The 22802-nt window shown below is 40.6% G+C and overlaps 1 protein-coding gene across 10 annotated transcripts in view; it reads left to right on the top strand.

Moving 5' to 3' along the window:
* PRKN (parkin RBR E3 ubiquitin protein ligase) overlaps positions 1–22802 on the top strand; it is a 1296326-nt gene that overhangs the window by 576785 nt on the left and 696739 nt on the right. For all 10 annotated transcript variants that reach the window (XM_061624330.1, XM_061624331.1, XM_061624327.1 and 7 more), the window contains one exon: positions 16024–16107. In XM_061624330.1, the coding sequence (XP_061480314.1) occupies positions 16024–16107 (84 nt within the window). The remainder of the gene's footprint in view (positions 1–16023; positions 16108–22802) is intronic.

Below are 22802 nucleotides of genomic sequence, written 5' to 3'. Positions count from 1 at the left end.
CCTCCTTTGAGCTTTCCACATGTGCTGGGGAAATGTCTTAGTTGGCAGTTTTCTGCTGTACTTGTATGGAATTGTAGAACCTCATTATGCATGGAGCCTGTACAAGTACAGGAAACTCCCCACTACAGTCATTTGCCAGCCTTAGCCCACAAAAATCTGGAAGGAACCATATGAGGACAGGGGTAGGCCCCTTTGTCCCACAGCCCTTTTGTGCTTTGTCCCTTCATGTGACAATTGAATAGGGCTTCTATGGCACTTGAACGGTGACTATGCTATTTTCAGAGAGAGAACAACATTGTCTGAGGTACAAGATACTGAGCTTACAGCTAAAAAAATGATGTCTCCACAAGAGAAGCAGAGCCTTGGTGGAATGTGCTTTGTGTCACAAGAAACAACTGTGCTTTTTATTGCATGCAGAAATGATTGCCTGGCAAGACTCTGGGGCAAATTGGCAGCCCTGGGACAGAAGTATTGTGCATTTGTTTTTGTGTTTTATTCTGCTGTGCCATTTGCTATTCAGTAATGAGCTGTAATTATGATTGCTGCAGCAATGCCATGCATATAGCAGCCCTTTAATAATCTATAGGCTTGTGTTGGGAGCAGATTAGTGACAATGGAACAGAATTTATACTATCTAAATATTCTTCCAATTGTTTTGTAGTCCTACTTTACATAAAACTTCAGATAGGCCAGTTAGACTAGCTAGAGCAGTGTTCTTTTTATTATTTAAAGAGGCTATTATATTTTCATGAGGTGTTTGCCTTTTCTTTTACTGTATTTGTAAAAAGTTAGGTTTTAAGAGCAACAACCCAAAACATAGGCAAGCAAAACAAAAATGTATTCAGAAATACGGCATGATGAACCCCGGGTTTTAGACAATCAGAATGGTATGTTTTGGCTGTCAAGATTATTAATATGATTAGCCTTTGTTTCTGATGTTCTAATTCAACAGAATTAGCTTGCCAGATGTGCATTTATATGTTATTGTGTTGGAGTGTGTTGTTGTCTTCCTCTTTTCCCAGCTATAAATCACAATGGTTTATTTTCAACTAAGTCCTCCTCAGAGGAGACTCATTGAAATTAATGACCTAAGTTAATCATGTCTACTAAATTCGGTGGTCTAGTCTGAGTGGGACAAGCATTGAATACCACCCAAAATATTTTAACTTAAGCTTTTGAACGAGAGCCATTGTATTATACTCTGATTTGAAAGGATATATGTGAATGGGTGCTAGTCTAGGAAATAAACTATTAGCATCTGCTAGGATTCAAGTATTAACAACAAATGTTTTTCAATACCCTCCACAACCACCCAGTCACCATTAGTACTTAGTTTGAAATAGGGTTGATTTGATTTAAATCATGATTTAAATCAATTCTCTATAGAACTCAATTTTAATGATTTAAATCACAGTTAAAATCATTAGTGAGGAAGATTCTATTTAATCATCATTTTTAGTAGAACTATATTATTATTTGATATAACCTTAATTATACAGCCACAAGAGTGGCTGTATACTATAGCCAGTGTGGATTGTTCACATTCCACAATATTAAATTGAAACTACCCCCATGCCATTCTGATGCTTCTCATAAGCTTATTTCAAAACAAAACCTTACAAAACGTATAGTCCTAAACTCAGAAATGCTTGCTTAACAACCCCCTAAATTTCCATGGTGATACACAAAACAGTCAGAGAGAATTAAGAGTTCAAAATCTGAAAAGAGGGGAAAAAAACCCAGACACCTTTTGGACTTCTATCAAGAGTTCTCATAATCTGTTGAAATTCATTAAAAATCAACCATGTTCACAGAGTACCTGTACTCCTATTCATGACCTTGCCCCATACTCTGACCTTCATCTTCTTCAGTTTAAAAGTTTTAAAAATGCCTGGCTGATTTTTAATTAATTTAAGAATTTTTGCATTGAACTGAATGAAAGCGAAACTCACAGCTGCTGGGCTTGGCTAATCAGGGGGCCATACCCACACCAGACTTTGATTTCACTTGAGACAGTCATGGCTTCCCTCAGAGAATCCTGGGAAGTGTAGTTGGTGAAGGGTTCTGAGAGGACACTCCTATTCCACTGTCAGAGCTCCAGTGGCCAGACTGGTTTAACAGTCAGACACTCTGATTGAAGGTCTGTGAGGGGAACAGGGCATCTCCTAGCAACTCTCAGCACCCTTCACTAACTACACTTTGAAGGATTCTTTGAGAGAAGCCATGACTGTCCAAAGTGAAATAAAGGCCTGGTGTGGATGTGGCCAGGGACAGCTTTGGTTTAAATGTGGGTGGGAGTCTACATGTGCCTGCTGTAGAATAAAAAGGTGGGAAAACGCTGAAAAGCAATGATACTGTTCACAGTGTTTTCCTTTTGGAAAGGAAAGGGGCTTCCCCTCTGTCCAGTGCCCACCCACCCAATCTTCCCCCCTCCCCCTCCCCTCCCTGCCCTTCCCTTGGTCAGTGTTGGACTACAACCTGGGAGACCAGGGTTCAAATCCCCACACAGCCATGAAGCTCACTGGGTGACCTTGGGCCAGTCACTGCCTCTCAGCCTCACAGGAAGGCAATGGTAAAACCACCTCTGAATACCGTTTACCCTGAAAACCCTATTCATAGAGTCGCCATAAGTCAGGATTGACTGGAAGGCAGTTCATTTCCATTTTCAAACGTGATTGCACAGAAATAAATTCCATTGAACTCAAAAAGTATGCAACTGATCACAGCCACCCTCCTTTCTCCTCCCTCCTATCCCCTCCTTCTTGCCCCTTCCCCTTCCTTTGCCCCTCCATCTCCATCCCCTTCCAATCCTCTCCTCCCCCTTCCCCCTCCTCCCCATGTTCAGTTTTACATATCTTAAGCATGATTGCACGGGAGTAAATACCACTGAACTCTATAAGCATGCAAGTGATCAAACCTGCCCACCCCTCCCCTTCCTTTGCCCCTCCAATCCCCCTTCCCCCTCCCCCTTCCCCTCCTCCACAGTCAGTTTTACCTATCCTAACCATGATTGCATAGGAGTAAATCCCATTGAACTCAATAAGCACGCAAATGATCAGACCTGCCTTTCTTCTCCTTCTCCTCTCCCTTCCTCCTCCCCTCCCCTCTTCATTCTTCCTCTCCCCTGCCCACTCCAGCCCTCCCTCCCTCCCCCCCGGTCAGTTTTACCTGTCCTTAGCATGATTGCATGGGAGTAAATCCCACTGAACTCAATAAACATGCAAATGATCAAAACTGTCTTCCTCCCCTCTCCCTCCTGCCTGCTCCCCTCCTCCTCTTCCCCCCCATCCCCTGTGGTCAGTTTCACCTATCCTAAGCATGCAAATGATCAATCCATTCTCAGCAAACTTGCACAGGATCCCATTTCTTACCTCCCGGATTAAAAAGAAGAGAAATTCAGTAATAGGCAAAAAAACCCTTGCTTTTTGCCTGTTAGTGAATGTAGAGATGTAGGTTTCATTAGAAGGTAGGTACACACTAAGCAATTACTCTGAATTGTTTTCAGATTTTCATCAAAAATGGGCTGATAATTTGGTCATTTTAGTACTAAAGCAAAATGAATATGAAGTCATTCAAGAGATGAACCAACTCCAACTGTTCAATTAATCATGATTTTTTTTGTCATGATGTGCCAGAATCACCATCACCAAACAGGCTTTTAATTTTGCTAATAAGATTATTTATTCTTCTGGTTCGTTTTCTTCTTCAACAAAAAATAACGTTAACAAAATGTGCACATGGCTTTTGAATGGTTAACTCTTTTCAGTTTTTAGATAAATACATTGTTGTTTAAAAATTAAATTTGGGCAAAGTCAACCAAGTCAACATGAGAAACTTAAAATATTGGGTGGTACAGTTAACTTAGTCTTCTTCTTCCCCTTTATCTGCATTGTCTGGAAAAGAAATACAAGTTTTCCTGCTTTTTCAGTTCTCAATTTATTTCTCAATTTAGAATGAATTAGACCAAAGAAAGAAAAAACATTCTCTCTACACCTGCAGAAGAGGCTACTGGTGTTAAGAGCTGGATTACCATTTCAGTGGTCTCCTCCTTGTTCAGATCTACTCCATCTTCCCAAATTCTCTATTCATTGAACTTCTCTATCTTTGTACTTAGAGAGAGCGAGAGAGCACTTTATGTATACCACCTGCAAACTAGGACTGATCAGATTATATTCCTTCTCCATAAACCACTGTTAACATATTCATAGAATATAATTAGAAGATGTATAGTTATCATGATTATGTCTTTGACCTAGGCTCTTTTTTACTTACTGTTTTAAGAACATTTTGAAATGTGATTCAATCAAAAAATCATTTTTTTAAAAAAAAAATTATTGTTGTCAATCCTGGTTTGAAAGCTGTTGACATTAATCCAAGGCAAGGATCAATCCATCTAGCTATGCATGTTTGTGGCTAGCCTGCTGGCTCTCAGACTAGATTCAACATTCATTTATTTATTTATTTGATTTACATGTATTTATCAAAAGCATGTTTTAAGCCCGGTTTCCAAGTCACCGAGTTCATCATGAGCACAGAGGATAGACAAAGTACATAAAGAAAACAAAAGAAATTCCATTTCTCAATATAAATATTAATTTTCTTTGCTGTCCCTTCTAATGTGTAGCGTGCTGCCAAAGCGTCCTGTGGTTGTTATGAGGGTTGTTTTGTTCTACTTTTATGGTATGATGTATTTATGTTTTAAATGTGTTATATTTAAAAGACCTTCAGGTTCATTTGTTGGCGATCACTCATGGCTGAGCAAGATTCTCTTCCAAGATAAGGTCTTTAACTGTGGGTCTGTAAGTGACTGTGGAGGCTAATTCTGGATCCATACAGCCTCCCACAGTGAGGACATAGGTTTCCAGATGGAAGATGGACGCGATCAGGATTTGTTTGACATGCCTTCCGCTTAGTTTGTTTGTCCCGTTCGCACTGTATTTGTGCTTCTTCAAAGTCCATAGCACCTTTGATAATCGCCAACCTCCATTTGGGACATCCATGGGCCAAGACTTCTCAGTTCTCGATGCTCATGTTACATTTTTTAGATTTGCTTCAAGAACATCTTTAAACCTCTTTTGCTGTCCACTGATATTCCATTTTCCATCCTTAAGTTGGGAGTAAAGTAGGTGCTTTGGAAGACGGTGCTGAGGCATTCGAACAACATGGCCAGTCCAGCAAAGTTGATGTTGAAGGATCATTGTTTCAACACTGGTAGTCTTTGCTTCTTCCAAAACGCTAACATTAGTCCATCTGTCTTCTCAAGTAATTTGCAGAATTTTCCGGAGGCAGCATTGGTGGAATCTTTCAAGAAGCTGAGAGTGGCATTTATAAATGGTCCATGTTTCACAGGTGTACAGTAAGGTCAGTAGTACAATGGTTTTGTAAATAAGCATTTTGGTTTCCTTGTGAATATCCCGATCCTCGAACACTCGGAAGGATGCAGCACTCGCAGAGCTCAGACGATGTTGAATTTCAGTATCGATGTCAGCTTTTACAGAGAGATGGCTGCCAAGATAGGGGAAGCGATCAATGTTTTCCAGTGTCACACCATTAAGCTGGATTCATGGTGCTACAGAGGGACTAGTTCGCACCTGTTGAAGAAGCACAAGTCTAATAAATACTACTACTGCTAACCGTATTGATATTTTCTCCAACGTTAGTGTGAAGGTGGTGGTTCCTAAAGAGGAAACTGCAGCTCTTTTGCCCTTCCATGAGCTTTTTAGGTCAGCACATCTTCTGAACCTGGAATCATGGTTATGGTCTCTCCTCCTCAGGATGATCTGTAGCCAAAGTTTGTCCTATGGCTACGCACAATGGTTAAGGAAGAGAGACCTTAACCACAATCCCAGGTTCAGAAGACATGCTAAGTCAAACCTTGGCTTAACTGCCATCCTGCACTGACCTAAAAAGCCTGGGGAAGAGCAGAGCAGATGCAAGCTCCTCTTTAGGAGCCAGCACTTTTGCATGGGCCCAACTTACTCTGGCTTGCCAAGCAATTGACTGTATTGGGCAGGGGGAGCAAGATCTTGGTTGCAGGCTCCACCCTGATCTCCATTCATTTAGTTAAAGAAGTGCATAAAGCTGTGGGTGCTTTTTCCTCATACTGCATCACTCATGAGTTATGAAAGAACCATTTGGATGGGACCAGTGATGAAACTCCTCCTCAGTGTAAGGAAAGTGTTTCTATCTAGCCTCATTTTTTCTGAGTAATGAGGATTCAAGTGCATGTTGGAAGTAGAGGCAAGACATTGGGGCACTCTCTCCACTGACCTGGCTAGAACCAACTGGTATTTGTCTCCTCCACTCCCTGCTGGTGGTTGAAGTAAGCCGCAAAGATCCAAGTTTGATATGGCATTTTTTTTAAAGCTACTTAGGAACATAGAAAGCTGCCTTATGTAAAATCAGATCATTGGTCCGTCTAGCTCCATGTTGACTGGCATCGGCCCTTCAGAGTTCCAGGCAGGGGGTTCCCCCAGCTGTACCTGGAGAGCTTTGTAATACAAAAGATGCAGTAAAGTTTCTGCCAAGAAATAATACATAATACGTACTTGAGCATATTGCCAGAGATAATAGACAGGTAGGAGTTCAGCACTTCCTCTCAATCACTGATTTTTTGCCCTGTGAATGCCCCCCTCTCCCTATCCTTGCAATAGCATTACAAAGGAAAGATGGAGTTGGAACCCTTCCCCCATCCCTCATAATGTTATACTGTAGTCCTTTCCAGCCTTATACAGGTGAACAATTCATCTTACATATTCAAGATAAATAGTCCTATGGGTCTATAAAATCTATCAAAAGCTTTCTTTGGATGAATTGTGTTATATTCCTTTTTTGTATATATTTCCGCTAAAATACTATTTCGGTAACATATTCTGTGTGTAATTGGTAGAGTTTAACTAAATAACAAATGGATATTCTAAAACGTTTTCTGGTTTTCACACATTTTCTTTATTTGTTGGATGTATCTTGCATTTTCCACCGATACACAGATGCTTTGATTTCCTCTTTCATGATAGTATTGTGTGCCTCATTAGTTTGCTTTAAACTAACATACTCAATTGCTGAATAACGATTATTTTTTTCTTTCTTAAAAAAACTTTTTTCCATTAATGTTTGTCTCTCAGCTGTATCATTTGCTGGATATAGTAATGTTTTATATCTCTCATGTAGGCCCAGATACGTATTTTAATTGTATTCAGCAGTGTATTGTTCACTGGGGAAAGATATCAGGCAGGGAAAATATGAACCATTATATGAACCGTTTCAAACCTTCTAAATAGCTCAAACTATTTGATAAATCACTGACTTCTACTGCTGATCTCCGTTTATGACCTTTCTCTGATTTCACGGGTCAAAAACTCAATCAAGCCACTGCATTTGATTAATTTGTCAGTTTGCTGAGTTTTTCTAGTCTCATTATTAGTGTTTTTTTTAAATGGTTATTGAAACTTTCCCAATTCAGCTGCAGTTAAAACATGACTACAACTTCTACCAATGGTTCACAAGATAGTGAGGTGTGTTCCCCTTGAAAAACAAGTGGCACCTGGAATAGGAGTGCAAAGATTGAGGGATGGAATCCTGAGGCGAGAGGCACTTTCTTTCACTACCAACCAAGGCCTGAGGAGATTGGATGTCTTCTAGCAATGCACCCATATCAGTTTGCATTGGATTGGCAGAAACACTTCAGAGTCTCTTGGCAGTGGTGTGTGCTGCTCTGGTGAAGTTTGAAATGCAAAAATCATGTTGGAGTGGGGCATCTGATGTGGTAATTTCTCATGCCTGTGCCATCTAAAAAGCCAGTGGCATTGGTGTGGGGAGTAGCCATAACAAATTCCCTTCCTATGTGCTTTTTCTGTTTCAAATATTATCAGAGTAGCATGGAATGTGACCACACAGAGGCCCCATCTGTACCATACATGTAAAGCAGTATCATATAACTTTAAATAGTTCCTGGGAAGTGTAGTGTATGAAGGGTGCTGAGAGTTGTTAGGAGACCCAGTTCCCCCTCACAGAGCTACAATTCCCAGAGTTCCCTGGGAAGAGGAAATTGTAACTGTGTGAGGGAAATAGGGGTCTTCTAACAACTATCAGCACCATTAACAAACTATCATTCCCAGGATTCTCTGGGATAAGCCATAACTGCTGAAAGTGGTATAATACTGTTTTAAATGTATAGTGCTGATGGGGCCAGAATTAACAACCATACTGCTCAGACAACATAAGAATTGGTTCTTTTTTATGATTCTGTGGAAATCCTTTTTTCACATAGTGTATACTTTTTATGAGCTGCCTTTTCCTGCTTGTCTCTGCATATTGGTCAATGGTGTGCACACCATGTGAGTTGAATAAGCTTATAGCATTCAGCAGCAGCATATGTATCTGTCTGACCACTTTTCTCTCTCTGTGCACATCCTTGTCCAGAAGAGCAAGGAAGCACACACAGCACAGCAGGATCTTGGTAGGCATGCACAGTAAACAATTTCAGTGATAACAAAAGTGTACATGTAGGTTTTAAAAAATTATTTGCAAAACAAATAGCATATTATACATTTTGTGTATCAAATAATTTTTAACAAATAAAAAGTGTACATGCAGTTTATGATGCTATTGCAATGTATTATAGCTTTCTGAATATAAGGAGTCGTACAAGTGTAAATTTTCCTGCTGAACAAGGCAGTTTGTCTAATTCATAGCCTGTTTTGAAAATCTCCCCAACATGAGGCTTTAATCCTACATTCCCCTTTTCTGGGAGTAAAGCTGCAATTCTAATCCCACATACCTGGGAGTAAAACCTATTAAATTTAATAGGACTTACTTTTGAGTAGACATGGTTAGGATTGTGCTGTAAATCAATAGGACTTTTAAACAGACATAGCAAAGGATTGAGTGGTAAATCTTTCTCTCCCTCTCCAATCCTATTTGTAAAGCAATCGGGCAGGGTTTGTTTAGGTGTCACTTCTGTTATTTGGCAGGATACTGATTTTTTTTTTTTTGATGTTCTGCAATGACCAACTGGTTTTGACAATAAACTATTATATGGGGTGTATTTCTCCAGTGTGTGTGTCTGGAGTCTTTCTAACAACTATGTAAGGTAGGTTAGGCCAAAAGTTGGTTCAGTCAAGGTGGACATGCTGTGTGTGTGTGTGTATGTGCTGTCAGAGTTGGCAAGCTTTTTGTCGTTGGCATTTTGCTGTAAAATATCAGGACTCTGGCAGGTTGCAGTTAAAGCAATGGGGGGGGCTGCTTTTGTGCATGTTTTTGCCCGCACTGCATGAATTGTAAATATGACCTGATGTATTTGTACCTTATTTTTATTCCTGGGTCCTCTCTCACCCTTTTATCCTTGCAACAACTCTGCGAGGTAGGTTAGGCTGAGAGTTGGTTTAGCCAAACTGCACAAGTTTTTTTAGCTGTGCCTATCTTCTAATGTTATTTTAATGTTTAAATGTTATATAGTAATTATATGATTATGGGTTTTGAGCTATTTATAGCTTTTGTAAAATGCCTCATTAGGGCAGAACTCTGAAAGGCAGATTAAAAATCTGTTGAATAAATACATATTAAATCAGTGGTTCCCATATTTTTTTCCCCCATGGACCATTTGAAAAATTCTGAGGCTCTTTGTGGACCACTTAATGATTTTTTAGCCTGTTGTAGCAATTTGTAATGCGCTGTGCTAGATGCAGTATGATTTTAATTGTATTTTTATTGCTTCTTTTATTTCTTGTATTTTATTGTATTATAATTTGAATTCCATAGAATTCAAATTGTAGTACAATAAAATTTGGGATAGGTGAGAAATTCGGTTCAGTTCACATTTCAAGCCAAATCTGTCAAATTCACATTTTGTGAAACAATCAGAACCACAAGACAGCCATCCTTCAAAATTTGCACTTATTTGATTTTTGCAGTGCAGTTCATCAACGAAACAGTGTTTACCAAAATTCATGTGTTAGGAGAAAATGTGCATAAAAATGAACATATAAGTGAAAATTATATGCAAAAATGCATTATATCAGGATAAATTGCTTGCAAAACGTTAAGGTTGCCATATTCCAGTTCCACAAATCTGGGCAGGCTATTTGCATATTAATGTTTGGAGTGCCTAGTACAAAATCAAAACAACTGGACCACCAAAAACTGGGGGGAAATGTGAGATTTTTTTTAAAAAAATTACATTTTCAGCCTTAAATGCCTAGACTCTAGTTTCCAACACTATATAATATTTAACAGTAAACATCTAGTTTTAGAATGGCTTAAAAGATCATGGTATGTAATATTAACAAATTCACAAAATTCCTTTAGACTATGAACTCTAATGGTAATGTAAATTAATGTACTGCCTTCAAGTCGATTCCGACTTATGGCAACCCTATGAATGGGGCTTTCATGAGGCTGGGAGGCAGTGACTGGCTCAAGGTCACCCAGTGAGCTTCATGACTATGTGGGAATTTGAACCCTGGTCTCCCAGGTCATAGTCCAGCACCTTAACCACTACGCCACACTATATACAAAAATAACTGAAAATCTTAACAATGAGACACTGAACATCAAACATTAGGCAATCTGCTGCAGTTTGAACTGTGTTGTGCAGAACATGCGCAGGACAGCCAATATCAAGCAGATTAGGAGTCAGTTGATGTTTTAGCTTTGTTAAAATGTTGTTCCCTTCTCTTCTACTAACTCCCCCAAAATTTGTGTTCGTATTGTCTCTTCCAAATGCTATTATTTTTGAACTTATGCCATTTCCCCCCAAAGTTGAACTAATATATTTGAAAACTGTCTCAGAATATTCATTTTCAAGTTCTTCCAGCTCAACAAGCTTTGTTTGAACTCCTTTCTCTACATCAAAGTATTGTATCACAATAGGGACGAGTTTGTGATATTTGTGGTTGCTGGCATCAGTGGAAAGTCCCACAAATAAGACTTTCTCTAAATCCTTATTTATTATATCTAAAGTATGAGGGGCCAAAACATTACAGACAATGGCTTCTGTTTTAGTTTTACAACTGCCAAATTTACCAGCAATTCTGGAATCACCAAATATTTTGGCATTCAACTTACTAGTGCAACTTGCTGTATTAAAAGACTGATGATGTTTTACAACATGGAATGCTAATATTGCCTCAGCTGCAGCAACTTTCTTTGCTTCATCCTTGTCTTTCACAAGAAAAGTTTGGGAACCCCTGGTATAAGACATCTGTCCCTATGCTACCCGCACCCTTCATTTAGGTGCCTGGGATACACGCATGTGGACAAAGTTCATTTCAGTTATGGAAAGTGATTCTTAATAATGTGTTATCTGCTCTAAATCTCCAGACACAAGGTTACATAGGTGGTTATCAGTAGTGTAGTAGCAAATTCAGAAGTGCAGGATCCCTTCATGATAGTTACAGCCACACACACCCTTTTTTGTTCCTGGATGAAGGATGAGATCATTGCTAATGCATTCTCTTACAACAACGGACATCTCTAGGAGCCAATCAGCATGAAAGTGGAGAGTGTTAGCAACTGAAAACAGCCAAGGGAAGATATTGGGGAAGTGTTAAATAAATACAAATAAAATGGGTGTGTGTGTGAAGAGACCTTAAATGTGTAATAAAAACAACATCATCAACAACACAACAAAAAGCAAACCAGGAATATCATGGCTTGATTTGAAAAGTATTTAGCTGACACTTAATGTTAAACAATACAATAGTCACTGCCAGGAGTGAGCCAGTGTCCAGCTAGGGCAGGCGGGACTCACCCTCCTCCTCTGTCTTCTTCAGCGCCTCTGCCCGCTGCCCTCATGCAATGGTCATGCCTCACCGGACTGCCGACTCCAGCGAGCAACAGGGGCTGCTCTCACCACCTTTTGCCTTTCCCAGGACTGGAGAAGAGATGAGGCTGCTTTGCCACCGAAGAAGGGAAGGAGCCGTGTGTGTGCATGCATGCACCTCTCAGCAACTACCCTACCTGTGTGTCTGTCTATCTGCTTGGGTGCCACCAGCAACAGTCCCTATGCAAAGGCATGCATAGCGACAGGCACGTTTCATGCAGGCAGACGTGCTGGGGCGTATAGCCGGGGCTGAGGAAGAGGTGAGAGTGGCCAGCAGCATGCTTGCAACGTGGCACAGGGAGAAGGTGGCTGGGGACTTTTGTTTTAATGAAGGCTGGGAATCCGGGCCACCTAGTCAGCTAAGCGGGCGCCGAGTTGCATGGTTAGAATCTGGGTAAAACCCAGCTAACCGGGCAATATGGCAACCCTACAAAATGTGTACGTTTGTCAAAACTGGCTACAAAAATGTGTTTATTAGAAAGTTGCACTAAAATACTGGAGAATTTTCATAAGATTTTTTTAAAAAATCGTAAATTGCTGCAGAAATGTGAAGACCTGAATTTAAGGTTGGAAAAATGAGAAAGTGAGACAACCAAAATTGACAGATTTTTTTATCCCTAAATAAAATACAAGAAATAAAAAAGCAATAGAAACACATATTGCCTCCATTAAAAGCAAAATTATCAAGGTTAACCTTCTTAATTCTAGCTTTTCATTACTCACGGACCACCTGAACGAAGCTTGTGGACCCCTGGTGGTCTATGGACCACAGTTTGATAACCTGTGGATTCAAAATAACTCTTCACATTGGTGATATATTTACATAAGCAGCAGTTCTTGTCAATAGATTGCTGGGAGGTGAGGAGGGGAATGTACAAGACCCAATCTACATACAGTGTACTGGACCCAGGAAATCCTGTTGGCACCCCTGTGTGTATGGCTGAGTTTGAGAGACAATCTGAAAGACTGAATGCTAACACGCAGTAGTTAAGATGGTCATGAGCCATAGCCATACATTCCCATGCTAACATGTACATAAACCTTCAAGGACCATTGTCTTCTGTTATTGCTTGCTCCAACAGCAAACGCAGGTGTTGCATTCTCATAGTTATGTAGCCAAAATGAGGCCACTGGGAACTTAGATAAAAATGCTCAGGGGAACCTGGAGATATGCAGAAGCATAGATACATAGATTTAAACAAATTAAAAAGAAAACCTAAAGGGGCAAAATCCCAGCAAAAGCATCCTGATGAGGACTGAGCCACAGAATGCTGAGTGCCAGTTGGAAAAGAAAAAAAATAAGGGCAAGGGGAAATAGAATGGAGTATCCTGGAGAAGGCCATGGCTGACAGGAGTCCTGAGCAAGACTACTCCTATGAGGAGATGAGGATGCATTTTTTTTGCAAGTCCCACTTATTGTACACTAATTAAGTCATCCATATTTGATATCTCTTAAGAATCGTGATATTTGATGGAAACATTGGTCTATTATATTTTTATTTTTTACATTTTCAAAAAAAAATCATACTCCAATTTTTAGTTGTATCAGTTTCTTTAACCTATATGTGAGAATGGCATTTTGTTTATGAGTGGTAACATGCCTCAATAGCCAGGTAAACAGCACTACAGTAGTGGTAGCCTTTTTCCCCTTGCAATCAGGAAGGTTTTGCTTTTCTTTGATTAATGTAAGCTAATAATTGTAAGCCATATAATGTGCAGTGATTTCAATAGTTCAGCTGATTGGCTGATTGCAGGTTTATAGATTTCTCTAAAGCTCAGAGAAGAACAAAATAATTGCACTCAAAAGAGCTCATCTTGTGTTTATTCTGTTTTGATATGGTTATTTTGTACCAGTACGGTTTCATTTTTGTGTTAATTTTGATAGGGCTCATAGCTGTTGGTTAAATTATATATGTTTACGAACTTCAGCTAAACTAGTTCCAGAACTAAATGTGGTGGTGTGCTCCACTAATTGTAAGTTATTAGATGAGGCTTAATTATCAGCTACATACCTTCAAATGTTGGAATATCTGCAAAATGAGAAAATGCCCTAAAATGTGCAATTTGCCACAGCTTTCTGTTTCTTCCATGCATTTGTATCTTTTTTTTTGCCTGCTGTATTACCAAAGTGTACACACACACACACTGATATAACTTTGCCAAAAAACAACAACAATGCAGTGTTAATGTATTTGTACGGTTGCATCAGGATTCCTTTTATCTGGTGTTTTACCTATGTAAACATGTGGTCCTGTGCATTCGGTTAAGACTTTTATCACAAGGACAGGGAGACTTCCCAAGGCTGTGGAGGCACTTGTAAGGAGTAGCCGTGTGATATGACAGTGTAGGGACTTGCCCAGCATATCTGGGCAGCCACAGGAGAAGGGACCTGGGCCACATTCACACCACACATTTCTTTCACTTTAAACAGTCATTACTTCTCCAAAAGCATCCTGGGAAGTGTAGTGTATGAAGGGTGCTGAGAGTTGTTAGCAAACCCCTATTCCCTCACAGAAGTACAATTCCCAAAGTTATCTGGGAAGAGGGACTGCCTGTTAAACCACTCTGAGAACTGTACTCTGTGAGGGGAATAAGGGTTTCCTAACAACTTTTGGTACCCTTCACAAACTACACTTCCCATGATGCTTTGGGGGATGCTGTTTAAAATGGAATGATAGTGGAATAAATGTATGGGCTCTGCTCTTAGGATCACTGTATGGCTAGGCACAAAGCTTCCCAGTAATCAGAAGACTCGAGCATGACACATGAGGAAAGAGAAATAATGCTTGTTCATTTGTTAATAGTGAAATTATTTGTAAATAATATATAAAGTTGCAGCCAAATTTTAAACACAAAATCAGTGTCCACCTTTTTCTTGCTTTCTGCAAAGTCTCAGCAAAATACTACTTACGTCTGTGACCCTTCTATAGGTTGGGCAATTTATAAAAGATTATGGCCTTAGTTTACTACTTGCATATAGCTGCAGTATAATTGGCCTTTAATTATTCAGTTTTCCTCATGCAATCCTCATTTATTTCTTACATTTACTTTCTGCAAAATACTATTTAAGTAGAATCTGCTTCTAAGAATTGCCTCTTCTAGAATAGAATTGTTGCAGTCTCATAGATAATTCTTTCTTGGATGCTTAAATAATAATAAAGATAAACCTTTAGCCCTCTTTAAAAATTATCCTCCACACATTCAGTGAGCATGTGAATGTCTGTTGTCTAATCTCCACATTTTGACTAAAGTTCTGAAATGGGAACCTACACATGAATGCTTTTCCTAATTGGTGACTGATGTATTTTGTTTCTTTTTCTTTATTAAAAGCACTTCATACCTCATATTTTCATTGGAACAAGTCCTTAAGTTGGCTTACAAACAATGAAAACTCTTACAATAAACTCATAAAAGTGACAGCTAAAACCTTCCAAATCAAACAAGCAACATGCATAAGAGCAGCAATAAAGCAAGAAAAGGGTTCCTCATCCTAGCTTGCTGAAGGGCTAGGAAAATTCAGCCGTTTTACTTGGTCATCTCTCCGAAAGACAAAATAAATGATGCCAAATGAATAGGGAGGGCATTGTTCAGTTGGGGCACTGCCACAGAGAAGACTCTGCTTCAGATTTCTACCTGCCTAATCTCCAGTGGCAGTGAGATCTCCCATGAAGGCCTTAATGGGCAAGTACATGGGAGAAAGCTGTCCTTCAGATCCATTAGGCCCAGACTGTTTTACACTTCATCAGTTAGAAATCCAGAACTTTGCATTGTTCAAGAAAAGTAAATGCTACTTAAGATTTTGTTGTTTGTTTAATCATTGGCGAAATATATTCATTCTGGTGAGCCCTGGCTGCTGCATTCTGAACCAGAAGTAATAGTATCTAAAGTGCTTGCTGCACCAGTGTGTTTGATTTATGACAGTGGGAACAGACATGACATGAATGCATTTAATTTCACATTTCTGTAGTTTTGTGTTCCATATTTTTCTAATACGCTTATATGTTTAATACATTTAATATGTATTTCACTGTATATTTTTATTAATTACATTTTTATCTTTATAGGGTTTTCTCTTGTTATTCCTTTATTTAAGCAGTGCTTCTTGTTTTCCTTTCTGTCCCTTTGAGAAAAAAGTCCCAATATAGAAGCAAAATCTTTTCTTTCCAACTGTATTTTAAAAATGTATTTCTTTTCTTTCTAAGGGTCCATCTTGCTGGGAAGACGTTCTGATTCCAAACAGAATAACTGGCATTTGCCAATCAAGAAACTGCAGTGGAGAAGTAGCGGTAAGAGACAGACAAAATGTAATCACTATCAAAAAGCAACACGACTCCTTATGGAAATTAAACACAAGGACTAAATTGTTTGAGACTGTGTATTTTTAACATAATTGTGATTTATGAAGGTCATCAGTCAGATAAAAACATCAGCATGTTAAAAATGACACAGAAGTGAAATCTGTTAAGGCTGGAACCTAAATTTTATGTTTGTATGTTGTCATAATATGTCTTCATGCTGCCTCAGAATAGTCACATCATTGCTGAGGCATGAAAATGATATTTGAAAAATAAGATAAATGCCTCTTTGAACATCTAAATACTATAGATTATCCTTCCAGCACAATTAGATGATTGAAAGTCAACTCTTCTCTACATAAATGCTGCTTGCCATTTCTGTCCTGTCCTTGATTTTTAATTACAAGAACATAGGAAGGTGCCTTATACTGAGTCCGACCATTGAGTCCATCTAGCTCAGTAATGTCAACATTGGCTGGTAGCTGCTCTCCAGGATTTCAGACAGGGAGTCTCTTCTCCCAGTCCTATCTGGAGATGCTGGGGATTGAACCTGGGACTTTCTGAATGCAAGACAGACACTCTACCACTGAGCAACGTCGCTTCCCTCATTTTTTGGCCTAAAGTGGTGTTTTGATATTAGCATTTGGAGGTGCCTTTTTGGGCAAAACATCTACGGAATTATGAGGGGGGTTAAAAGAATGTAGCACTTATCATGGGATTTTAGACATCCCTACTGTTAGTGTTCTTCTACTAGTAAATTTTTTTTTTCCTGTTGTGGCATCAGTGATATATCTGACCGAGCTAGTTTTCATTTTTCCTGGAATTACAGCATTCGTGCTGGATATTATGGATAATTGCCACAGTCAAACACAGAACTAAGCACCTTTCCATCTGTTTTCTGAAGCTTGTGATTGAATAACTGTGTTTGCCCTGGCCAAGCCCATTGGACTCAGTCTCAGACTTGCTGGTGTATTTTTCTCCAGTATGTCTAATGAGAAACTTCAGTCTAGAATGCTTCATGGATCAGCTTACAGGTTGCACAAGATTCTGCATATCTACACAGCATAATCAGGCATTACTACCCAAAGTTGTCGCAGCAATTAGACACACACCCTTACAACCCAAAAGCAGGTTTGGGCAGGCTCTTTCTACTTGCATGAGGATATTGTTACAGAAGGGGAATGCACGTGCACATGAGCTCTCCTCCAAGGTGGAAAAGTGGTGGACAGCTAAGCCTGCCGATGCAGTTGCCTGTATGTCTGGGACAATTCGGATAATGACACTTCATTGACATCCTCATCCTCTAGAGGAGGTGCACATGGCAGCAACTATTTGGGAGAAGAGGGGGTTGGAGGGGAGGAGAAGGGACAGGCTCCTGATCAGCTGCAGCTAAGGGGGAGGAGCTGTCACTGTCAAACCTACTGAAACCTACTGTCTCAACACTTCATGGTTGCAACCAACTAGGACCCTCCCCCGGGTCCCATTCTATATCTTCATTGTCTTCTTCATCACTCCAGGTCATTATTTTTGCCATAGGAGTGCCAAAATAAACATGATGCTACTGTGTACGCACAAACTCTCTTATGAGTATTAATAGCCACACTGGGAGACAAAACATTTGATTGAAGTATAATAGTATTTAACATTAGCCCACACTAATCCCCAAAGTTTTCCAGAGTGTTAAGATACTTATATATCATAACCAGATCTCTCATATGTTTGTTAAAGCATACAGATGATCATTACCTATCATACCAGAACTTATTCCAAGCAGTGTTCTAATACATTTTTGGGTGATAGCCTCATTTTGCCTTTAGGGTGCCTTTTACTTACACGGAACAAGCAACTGCTGGTGGGTAATCTGATAGATTACTAAACTCTTCAAGTATTGTGATGTGTGCATTTATAGTTTAATCTGTGATTATTACAACAGTGACTGCATTTGTAACTACATTTATAATGTAGCATGGCACCACACATAATTATAGCAGATAAAATAAATTCTAGCGTGAAATTTGTGATAAATGCTGTTGAAAACATCATGATGGCGGGGGGGGGATATATAAAAACTCAAAAATGTTTTAGGTGTTGTGTTTGATCCCTCACTGGAAATAAACATTTCTTTTTTTTTTACAATAATTTTTATTCAAATTTTCATAAAACAGACAAAACAAAATCAAAAAACATAACACAATAAAAATAAAAATAAAAAATTTGACTTCCGATTTGTCACAGATCAGCTATAAATATATAAGAACATAAGAAGAGCCTGCTGGATCAGGCCATTGGCCCATCTAGTCCAGCATCCTGTTCTCACAGTGGCCAACCAGGTGCCTGGGGGAAGCCCGCAAGCAGGACCCGCGTGCAAGAACACTCTCCCCTCCTGAGGCTTCCGGCAACTGGTTTTCAGAAGCATGCTGCCTCTGACTAGGGTGGCAGAGCACAGCCATCATGGCTAGTAGCCATTGATAGCCCTGTCCTCCATGAATTTGTCTAATCTTCTTTTAAAGCCGTCCAAGCTGGTGGCCATTACTGCATCTTGTGGGAGCAAATTCCATAGTTTAACTATGCGCTGAGTAAAGAAGTACTTCCTTTTGTCTGTCCTGAATCTTCCAACATTCAGCTTCTTTGAATGTCCACGAGTTCTAGTATTATGAGAGAGGGAGAAGAACTTTTCTCTAGCCACTTTCTCAATGCCATGCATAATTTTATACACTTCTATCATGTCTCCTCTGACCCGCCTTTTCTCTAAACTAAAAAGCCCCAAATGCTGCAACCTTTCCTCGTAAGGGAGTCGCTCCATCCCCTTGATCATTCTGGTTGCCCTCTTCTGAACCTTTTCCAACTCTATAATATCTTTTTTGAGATGAGGCGACCAGAACTGTACACAGTATTCCAAATGGGGCCGCACCATAGATTTATACAACGGCATTATGATATCGGCTGTTTTATTTTCAATACCTTTCCTAATTATCGCTAGCATGGAATTTGCCTTTTTCACAGCTGCCGCACACTGGGTCGACATTTTCATCGTGCTGTCCACTACAACCCCAAGGTCTCTCTCCTGGTCGGTCACCGCCAGTTCAGACCCCATGAGCGTATATGTGAAATTCAGATTTTTTGCTCCAATATGCATAATTTTACACTTGTTTATATTGAATTGCATTTGCCATTTTTCCGCCCATTCACTCAGTTTGGAGAGGTCTTTTTGGAGCTCTTCGCTATCCCTTTTTGTTTTAACAACCCTGAACAATTTAGTGTCGTCAGCAAACTTGGCCACTTCACTGCTCACTCCTAATTCTAGGTCATTAATGAACAAGTTGAAAAGTACAGGTCCCAATACCGATCCTTGAGGGACTCCACTTTCTACAGCCCTCCATTGGGAGAACTGTCCGTTTATTCCTACTCTCTGCTTTCTGCTTCTTAACCAATTCCTTATCCACAAGAGGACCTCTCCTCTTATTCCATGACTGCTAAGCTTCCTCAGAAGCCTTTGGTGAGGTACCTTGTCAAACGCTTTTTGAAAGTCTAAGTACACTATGTCCACTGGATCACCTCTATCTATATGCTTGTTGACACTCTCAAAGAATTCTAATAGGTTACTGAGACAGGACTTTCCCTTGCAGAAGCCATGCTGGCTCTGCTTCAGCAAGGCTTGTTCTTCTATGTGCTTAGTTAATCTAGCTTTAATCATACTTTCTACCAGTTTTCCAGGGACAGAAGTTAAGCTAACTGGCCGGTAATTTCCGGGATCCCCTCTGGATCCCTTTTTGAAGATTGGCGTTACATTTGCCACTTTCCAGTCCTCAGGCACGGAGGAGGACCCAATGGACAAGTTACATATTTTAGTTAGCAGATCAGCAATTTCACCTTTGAGTTCTTTGAGAACTCTCGGGTGGATGCCATCCGGGCCCGGTGATTTGTCAGTTTTTATATTGTCCATTAAGCTTAGAACTTCCTCTCTCGTTACCACTATTTGTCTCAGTTCCTCAGAATCCCTTCCTGCAAATGTTAGTTCAGGTTCAGGGATCTGCCCTATATCTTCCACTGTGAAGACAGATGCAAAGAATTCATTTAGCTTCTCTGCAATCTCCTTATCGTTCTTTAGGACACCTTTGACTCCCTTCTCATCCAAGGGTCCAATTGTCTCCCTAGATGGTCTCCTGCTTTGAATGTAGTTATAGAATTTTTTGTTGTTGGTTTTTATGTTCTTAGCAATGTGCTCCTCAAATTCTTTTTTAGCATCCCTTATTGTCTTCTTGCATTTCTTTTGCCAGAGTTTGTGTTCTTTTTTATTTTCTTCATTCGGACAAGACTTCCATTTTCTGAAGGAAGACTTTTTGCCTCTAAGAGCTTCCTTGACTTTGCTCGTTAACCATGCTGGCATCTTCTTGGCCCTGGCGGTACCTTTTCTGATCTGCGGTATGCACTCCAGTTGAGCTTCTAATATAGTGTTTTTAAACAACTTCCAAGCATTTTCGAGTGATGTGACCCTCTGGACTTTGTTTTTCAGCTTTCTTTTTACCAATCCCCTCATTTTTGTGAAGTTTCCTCTTTTGAAGTCAAATGTGACCGTGTTGGATTTTCTTGGTAATTGGCCAGTTACATGTATGTTTAATTTAATAGCACTGTGGTCACTGCTCCCAATCGGTTCAACAACACTTACATCTTGCACCAGGTCCCGGTCCCCACTGAGGATTTAGTCCAGGGTTGCCGTCCCTCTGGTCGGTTCCATGACCAACTGATCTAGGGAATAGTCATTTAGAATATCTAGAAACTTTGCTTCTTTGTCATGACTGGAACACATATGCAGCCAGTCTATGTCCGGGTAGTTGAAGTCACCCATTACTACCACATTTCCTAGTTTGGATGCTTCCTCAATTTCATATCTCATCTCAAGGTCTCCCTGAGCATTTTGATCAGGGGGACGATAGATCGTTCCCAGTATTAAGTCCCTCCTGAGGCACGGTATCACCACCCACAACGATTCTGTGGAGGAGTCTGCCTCTTTTGGGGTTTCGAGCTTGCTGGATTCAATGCCTTCTTTCACGTATAGAGCGACTCCGCCACCAATACGTCCTTCCCTGTCCTTCCGATATAGTTTATATCCAGGGATAACCGTATCCCACTGGTTTTCTCCATTCCACCAGGTCTCCGTTATGCTCACTATATCAATGCTCTTCTCTAAGACCAAGCACTCCAGTTCTCCCATCTTGGTTCGGAGGCTCCTAGCATTAGCGTACAGGCACTTGTAAGCAGTGCCTCTCTTCAAGTGTCTTTGGCACTTGTGGTTAGGCCTGTGGTAATTTTGCTCTTCTGAATTTATATCCTGTGCCCCTGCTCTCACAATGCCTACTTCTAGGCCTACCCCTTTTAAAAGTTCATCATTTCTTTGGTTTTTATCCCAGGGGGGAGGTTTATTCCGAACCAAACCGTTCTCAGCTCCTGTCGGGTTTCCCCCCTCAGTCAGTTTAAAAGCTGCTCTGCCACCTTTTTAATTTTAAGTGCCAGCAGTCTGGTTCCATTCTGGTTCAAGTGGAGCCCGTCCCTTTTGTACAGGCCCGGCTTGTCCCAAAATGTTCCCCAGTGCCTAACAAATCCAAACCCTTCCACCCGACACCATCGTCTCATCCACGCATTGAGACTGCGAAGCTGGGCCTGTCTGGCTGGTCCTGCGCGTGGAACTGGTAGCATTTCAGAGAAAGCCACCTTGGAGGTCCTGGCTTTCAGCATCCTACCTAGCAACCTAAATTTTGCTTCCAGGACCTCACGGCTGCATTTCCCCATGTCGTTGGTGCCAACGTGCACCACGACCACTGACTCCTTCCCAGCACTGTCTACCAAAGTATCTAAACGACGGGCGATATCTGCAACCTTCGCACCAGGCAGGCAAAACACCTTGCGGTCTACACGCCCATCACACACCCCTCTGTCTATGTTCCTAATGATGGAATCACCCACTACAAGGATCCCTCCACCCCCTGGAGATATATCCTCAGCACGAGAGGATAGCTGCTCATCCCCCAAGGAATGGGTCCCTTCTAAGGGATCGTTTCCCTCTTCCTCAGCTGGATGCTCTCCTTCCCCGAGACCATCGTTGTCCATGAAAGCAGGAGAGCTATCATCGTTGGAGTGGGACACAGCTATAACGTCCTTGAAGGCCTCCTCCACACACCTCTCTGCCTCTCTCAGCTTTTCCAGGTCTGCCACCTTGGCCTCAAGGAAATGAAGTCGTTCCCGGAGAGCCAGGAGCTCATTGCACCGAGAGCACACCCACGACTTCTGCCCAACAGGCAGATAGTCGTACATGCTGCAGGCGGTGCAAAACACTGGAAAGCCCCCACACCCCTGCTGGCTTCTTACCTGCATAGTTTTGTTTAAGGTTTATTACGTCAATGGGTTGGAGACTGCGGTTTAGTTGAGCTCAGGAAACAGACGGGCAGAATGGGGGGCCCTGGCCTCCTCGCCCTGCTGCCGAACTCGCTCTGCTGCTTAACTTGCCTTGACGCTTTGTTAGCTGGGGCTCCCTCTAGCTCGTGGAGTATTATATTGATATAATATATATCAAACCTGTCCCTTAATACATACAAAATCACTTTTCTCCATAGTCTATCTTAATTAATCGTCAAATCCCATTATCATCATTTCATTTTTATCTTTCAACAAAAAGTCTAAGAGAGGCTTCC

The sequence above is a fragment of the Rhineura floridana genome, chromosome 4, assembly GCF_030035675.1.
Source record: "Rhineura floridana isolate rRhiFlo1 chromosome 4, rRhiFlo1.hap2, whole genome shotgun sequence".
Classification (NCBI taxonomy): domain Eukaryota; kingdom Metazoa; phylum Chordata; class Lepidosauria; order Squamata; family Rhineuridae; genus Rhineura; species Rhineura floridana.
The sequence above is the reverse complement of the archived record's forward strand: the minus strand, read 5'-3'. Positions and strand labels throughout refer to the sequence as shown.